A 7,183-nucleotide genomic window follows, 5' to 3' on the forward strand; every position below is an offset into this window, starting at 1 on the left:
GCAACAATGCTTGATAAGAAATGTACTCATTAACTTGCTCATGTAACTGTAATCCTTCTGTACAGTATATTCACCATAAAACACTTATTTAAAAAAATTGAACATCCAGATTGTAAATATAATCAACCATGCCATGTGGTTTATACCAACAAACCAGTAATATATAACAAAACATTATCTTTGTTCTTGAACTTGTAGTTACACTTGTAGTTATGCTTCAGGCTTGTAGTTGTACATCCCTCAGATCTTTAGTTTTTCCTTTTTTTTTTTTGTCAGTCGTGGGGCTTGAACTCTGGGCCTGGGTGCTGTCCTTCACTCTTCAGCATAAGGCAAGTGCTCTACCTCTTGAGCCACTGCGTCACTTCCGGTTTTTCTGAGTGGCTTATTGGAGAGAAGAGTCTCGTGGGCTTTCCTGCTTGGCAGGCTTTGAACTGCAATCCTCAGATCTCAGCTTCCTGAGTAGCTAGGTTTACAGGCGTGAGCCACCAGTGCCCAGCTCCTCTTCCTTACCATGACCATTTTTATGGCTCTTGCTTTTCATCTTTATGTACCTCCTCAGTGATCTTTAAGATTCTCTACTTTCTTCGAACTTATATAGATTTTGGTTCTGGATTAGTTTGTTCACACCATACTATAATCAATGATAAAAGTTATGGAAAGCCCTTAAATGGCTTTGCATTCACTGACCATTGACCAGGATGCTTAATTTGGTAAATGGAACTCTGGTTTGTGTGTACGTGTGTATGAGTATACATATATATGTACTGTGGTTCGTTTTACACACACATATTCTGGGCTCATGTTATGCTACTCACTGCTGAATTGTCCCATTGCACATATTTTAAATGTTTCCTGCTTGTTTGAAGGTCTTTGAAATCGCCTGGTCCTTTGTGCAATGACCATTATGTGATTACTTTCTGTTCTTCCACACACTTTGCACTTCCTAAAATGATATATGAATTAACAACTAGACTTGCTAGTTCAGTAAACAGGTTAGTTACTTGCTACTTTGTATGAATATTCATATATCTATAAACAATCTAGCATTTGAGGAAAAGAAGAAAGAGGAAAACGAAGGGGAAGCAAAAACCTTCTATCTAATGTGGCTCAATTTCATATGCTGAGAGCTTTGTTTTTATCCTAATATGGATATTTTGTAGAACTTTAATAAAAACAGTGTAACTTTATTTCTTCTAGTTCATAGAATGGTTTAGTAGAATCTATTCACACTGGAAGAATTCTGTTCATGTATTTGTGAAAACACAAAGGAATGTTTAAAAACTAGAAAAAAGTGCAAGTATTGTTTATAAACTACCCATACACTCGTTTTCTCTCTTTCTTCTCTTCCTCTATTTTCTAAGGCAAGTTTATATTTTTACAAAAGCTAATATCAGAAGAAAATAAATGGGGACCATTTATTTTCTATTAATTCTAGCTTTACTCATCAGGCCGAGAGAATGAGAATTCCTGTTTGAAGCTAGCCCAGGCAGAAAAGTCCCAGGCCCTTACCTGCAATTAATTAGCAAGAAGCCAAAAATGAAGCTGAGGCTCAAGAGAAACACCACCAGCTTTGAGTGAAATAGCCAACTGGGAACAGGAGCCCCTGAGTTCAAACCCCAATACCTACAAACATAAACATACATACACACACACACACACACAGAAAATACTACTATAAACAAACATAATCATTCAGGGTGGGAAGATGGCTCAGTGGAAGAGTGCTTGCCTTGCATGCATGAGGCCCTGGGTTTGATTCCTCAGCATGACATAAGCAGAAAAAGCCAGAAGTGGTGCTGTGGCTCAGGTGGTAGAGTGCTAGCTTTGAGCGGAAGAGCTCAGGGACAGCGCCCAGGCCCAAGTTCAAGCCCCATGACCGACAAAAAAAAAAAAAGAAAGAAAGAAAACGTAATCATTCACTTAATAATTAAATTTTCAAGTATTAAAAGTTTAAATATTAAATATCAAACATTAAATATCAAATATTAAAATTTGAAAATGGAAGTAAATGTAAAGTTAAAAAAATTCAAGTGGAATGCAGGCGATGAGTGGCTCATGCCTTGTAATGCTAGCTAGAAGGTTGAGATCTGAGGATCAAAGTTCAAACCCAACCCTGTCAGGAAAGGTTGTGAGACTCTTATCACCAGTTTACTACCAGAAACCTGGCAATGGTGCTGTTGCTCACAGTGGTAGAGCAATAGCTTTGAGCAGAAAGGGCTCAGGGGCAATGCCCCAGGCCCTGATCGAGCCTCAAGACCCAAAAAATCCGAGTGTAAGTAGAGTGCTTGCCTTGCATGCATGAGACCCTGGGTTTGATTCCTCAGCACCACATAAACAGAAAGAGCCAGAAATGCCACTATGGTACTCACCTTTAGCTGAAGAGCTGAGGGATAGCGTCCAGGCCCAGAGTTCAAGCCCCATAACCAAAAACTAAGAAAAATAAAAATCACTCCGATGGGCCAGGCTAGTAAGCTGTCAGTAAAACAATGATCAAGCAACACATCCCACACTCACATTCTATCCCTGTTTCCATTACACTTTTCTGATCTTCATCAGAGTGCTCATCCGGAACCCTTGCTTTATTTGGGTCAGGTAGTCATCCCAATTCTTCAACTATAATGATAGGCTCACGCCTGTCAACCTAGCTACTCAGAAGACTGAGGATCTGAGGATCGTGGCTCAGAGGCAGCCTGGGCGGGAAAGTGTATGAGACTTTTATCTCCAATTATGCATGGAAAGAGCCAGAGCTGCAGCTAAGGTGGATGAGCGTTAGCCTTGAAAAGAAGCCAAGGCCCCCAGTTCAAAGCCCAGGACCAGCACCAAAAATGAAGCAACAAAACACCAGGGATTAAGGCTGTGACAATAAGTCATGAGGTGAAGTCTATCAAGTAACAAGTATATCAAGTATATCCAGTAACGTCTCCTAAACTGCAAGCCCTTTTTATTAGAATAGACAAACCAAGTCAACAGGCAGAAAATGGCTTCCGAGATGGAGGTTTCCAGCCGACCACCGCTTCTATTGCACAGAGTCGGCCGCACACAGATACCACCTCGGCGCCTGCGCAGAGGGTGCGAGGGTCTGTCTGCCCATCTCATCTAGACTCTGTGGTACCCCCAAAGAACCATGGGTAACTGTCATGTAGCTTTAATGCGCCTGCGCGCACGCGCCAACAGCAGCTCCCTTCCTCCCGGCAGCGCCATGGGCCGGCGACCCGCTCGCTGTTACCGTTACTGCAAGAACAAGCCGTACCCTAAGTCTCGTTTCTGCCGAGGCGTTCCTGATGCCAAGATCCGCATCTTCGACCTGGGTCGGAAGAAGGCCAAAGTGGATGAGTTCCCGCTGTGCGGCCACATGGTGTCGGACGAGTACGAGCAGCTGTCGTCCGAGGCCTTGGAGGCCGCCCGCATCTGCGCCAACAAGTACATGGTGAAGAGCTGCGGGAAAGATGGCTTCCACATCAGGGTGCGCCTGCACCCCTTCCACGTCATCCGCATCAACAAGATGCTTTCGTGCGCGGGCGCCGACCGCTTACAGACCGGCATGCGCGGGGCCTTCGGGAAGCCCCAAGGCACCGTCGCCCGGGTCCACATCGGCCAGGTCATCATGTCCATCCGCACCAAGCTGCAGAACAAGGAGCACGTCATTGAGGCCCTGCGCCGGGCCAAGTTCAAGTTCCCCGGCCGCCAGAAGATCCACATCTCCAAGAAGTGGGGCTTTACCAAGTTCAACGCCCATGAGTTCGAGGCCAAGGTGGCCCAGAAGCGTCTCATCCCCGATGGCTGCGGGGTCAAGTACGTCCCCGACCGAGGCCCCCTGGACAAGTGGCGGGCTCTGCACTCCTGAGCCCGCCCCCCCCAGTGGGGCCAGTGGGGCCTTCACGTCTCTCCAGCCATGTCCCTCGATTTGGCCCGCCGTTGATGTTCATTTCACGTTTTCAAAATGTTTGTACGATGTTTAGGATACAGATGAGTGGACAGTCGGTTTCTGTGATGATATGGAATGTTTTACCAGAAGAAAACAGTTGATTCTACAGGAAAGATCTGTTTTCCCTTTATAGAGGCAAGTATTGCCGTTCTGAACCCGACTTGTTAGATTTGGGAGAGAAGGAAGTAGGTCACTTTATTTGTATTAAAGTCAAGTTTCACGTTTGTAGTTCTCTTGCATTAAAAAAATTGGGTAGATGCAACTCAAGCTGTGTGTGGAAATCCTAATTGTGTATGGAAAGGTAAACAATAGAAGCAAAAGTTTATATTCAAGTTACAGTCTCTTTGAAGCCAGTCTGTTTCTCAGTTTGGATACCGAAAATGTTTCCCTATAAATTTCTGAACATGGTTTTTAGAATTACCTATAATGGCTGGTTATCAGCTTTAGAACAATGGAGTATACTGAGAAATGTTTTTGAAGACAAGCATTACATTGTCTCACACTCAAGAGACAGCACTCCAATCTTTTCTTTCATCCCAGAAAGGTCATGGATGACAATAGAGTTCATATTGTTTGTATTTGGTCCCCAGAAGAATCAATAGAAAAGAGAAAATGATACTAAATCAGCTATCTATGCTCTAAGACATCCCTGGACAGAGGTTGTAATCTCTTAAGTGTCTGCCCTACATTATAGTTACAATGACCGTGCAGGTAATTTTTATTTTACTTTAGAAATTACACAAGCCAAAATTCCTGGGTCTGTGCTGTTTTTGTTGTTCCTGTTATGTTGAATTAGTTCTCTGGTTTAATCCCGCAGTGATGCTTTCAGTTTTTTTTAAGCTAACTGCTCTTTTTTAGACAGTTAGTGAAAGCAACAAAAGGAGCACTAAACAGCCTAGAAATATTTCTTAGTTTCCGTTTACTGTCCTTAGGTCAATCCTAGCACACTTCATGTAGCTTATAGTTCTTTCAGTTCCCGGCTTAAACATACTTTTGTGTCCCGAGTTATCTGCTAGCTGTTATGGCAGAGTCTATGCCTGTATCAAATATGGAGATCTTCTCCAGTGGCGGAGGGGTGGGGGTGGGGGCTACCTGCCTTTAGTTGTTCTGTGGGAAGGATTTGGTATACTCAGTTTCCCTTGGATTTTCAGCCCAACCTGATCTTAAATATATTTAAGTATATATTTAAACTAGATTGCCATTTTAAGTTATAATTTATGAAAATTTGCTTTTGGCAGTATCAGTGGTTTAGCTCAGAGCCTTGGTCTTTCTGAGTTTGGTTATACATCTAGTATTCTACCACTTCTCCAGTCCTGCTTTTCTGATCATTTTTTAGGCAGTCTTCAAAGACTTCCCTACAACCCCCCACTCCCACCCCTTCCCCAGCCTGAAACTGAGTCTCAGAATTTCAGCCTCCTGAGTGGCTGGGATTACAGGCATGAGCCACCTATACCTCGTTTTTAAGCTATGATGATTTATGTTGTGAACTTGAGAGATAACCATTAAACACATTAAAAACTAAGTAGCTTTAAAATGGTTCTTTTACCTAGAAAAGCTTTTATCCTGTTGTTTTGTAATTGCTTAGGAAATTAAGTCATAGTAATCAATAAATAAAGGTAGAATTTTTTTTAAAAAAGGTTCTTTTGACTTCTAGGATTTTTTTCATTTTTTCCATTCTGTGTTCTCAAGAAAACAACAAATTATTAAACAAGACAAATATTTTTCTTCTTTTTAAAAAAATATTAGATTTTAGGGGTTTCAACTTGAGACATTGTGTCTGCTGGGCAGATATTCTACAGTTTGAGCCACCTGGACAGTACTTTCTGGATTTTTTTTTCCAATAGGGTAAAGGTAAGAATGTCGGGGGCATGTGCCATATAAAGCTCTCAAAATCCAGAGACCAGAGGAAGATGGCGAAGATATAGCTGGGCTATATGTGAGCTCTCCCCAAGAAACCAGTTTTTCGCAGTTCAGGAAATAACTCACTATGGGAAAATCACACCTAGTGAGCCATAATAGTACAGAGCTTCAACCTAGCCAGGAAAAATTCAGGCAGTTTTCACCAGAGACAGATTTGAGCACAAGCAGTAGCCACAGCTGCCAGCAACTGCTGTGGGAACAGCCAGAGACTGAGGAGGCACATCTCTTCACCCACCTCTAGTTGGGGCTGGACAATCAAAAGCAGAATTCCACATTCCGGACTGGAAATCCAAGGCAAACTGAGTATCCCAAATACTTCTTACAGAACAGCTAAAGGCAAGTACCTCATACACACTGCACCCCCCCTCTCCAACCCCTGAGAAGATCGCCATATTTGATACTGGCATAGACTCTGCCATAACAGCTAGCAGATAAATCAGCAGGTGGCACCATTTGTGTCCAAGGCAAGAGTTGCCTCTGCCTAGGGAAAGGCTGCCCTGCCCAAGAGACCTCACAGGGCCAGGGTGGATCAACCTTTACTACCTGGTGAGCCTAGAGAGGCAGCCATGCCCACCTGCAGGCAACAAAGGAATTCCACCCATTCCTCAGCCAAACTGGCTGCACAGCCTGCTACAGAAACCACGTTAAAGGCCCAAAGGGGACTCCCACTTTGGGAAAGACCACTGACTCCAGACAGGCCAAAACGGCAACCAAGCTTAGTCCCAGCAGCAACAAACTACAGCCTCCAGCCACCTCCTCCCAGCAACACACACACACAAAAAGCAGATCGTGCTTCTTAGCCTGGAAGAAGTTCTCTGCCCACCCAAACAAGCTGATTTGAGAAACCAACCAAGCAACTGGGAAAACCGACATGTACAAGCAAATCAAAGACAGCATCAAGGGACTGGAAAGTGGACCTAGGGGAGACTTAAGAGGAACCCAAATAAAGATTTTTTTTCTTCTTTTTTCCCCAATTATAAATTTTTAAATTCTTTATTCTTTTTAAGTTCTTTAAAATGAATTTTTGCTCTTATATTTTGCAGCTAGTTTAACTCTCTGCTACTTTTTTTTTCTATCAGATTTTTAATGTTTTTGTTTACTTGTTTTTTCTTTCTGCAACAATCCTGTTTTTTTGTTCCTTCCTCATTGCTGTTCTGTTTACAACAGGATACAGAGCCCACGGTGACCACGAGACTTTCTCCTTAACTGTGTAGAAACAATTCAGAATATAAATTGATTACCCAATAATCTTCTGCACAGTATTAGTATTCCTAATTTTAGTATTATTACTTCACATGTGCATAATTGTTCTAATTTTTTTATTTTTTTATTTTTCTT

The 7,183-nt window shown here is 42.6% G+C and overlaps 1 protein-coding gene across 2 annotated transcripts; it reads left to right on the plus strand.

Moving 5' to 3' along the window:
• Positions 1-3,195: 3,195 nt before the first annotated feature.
• On the plus strand, positions 3,196-3,845 carry Rpl10l (ribosomal protein L10-like). Of its 2 annotated transcripts, XM_013012282.1 has the most exons (2): positions 3,200-3,283; positions 3,389-3,844. In XM_013012282.1, the coding sequence occupies exons 1-2, from the start codon at positions 3,200-3,202 to the stop codon at positions 3,842-3,844; spliced, it is 540 nt and encodes a 179-aa protein (XP_012867736.1). The 2 variants fall into 2 exon arrangements, with proteins under 2 accessions (XP_012867735.1, XP_012867736.1); XM_013012281.1 differs by having other exon boundaries at positions 3,196-3,845.
• Positions 3,846-7,183: the final 3,338 nt, after the last annotated feature.

Source organism: Dipodomys ordii, unplaced genomic scaffold (assembly GCF_000151885.1).
Source record: "Dipodomys ordii isolate 6190 unplaced genomic scaffold, Dord_2.0 Scaffold16, whole genome shotgun sequence".
In the NCBI taxonomy this organism is placed as follows: Eukaryota; Metazoa; Chordata; class Mammalia; order Rodentia; family Heteromyidae; genus Dipodomys; species Dipodomys ordii.

Excerpts from the sequence above, each read along its gene's own strand:
- Rpl10l (XM_013012281.1), top strand. The coding sequence starts at position 3,200 with ATGGGCCGGCGACCCGCTCGCTGTTACCGTTACTGCAAGAACAAGCCG.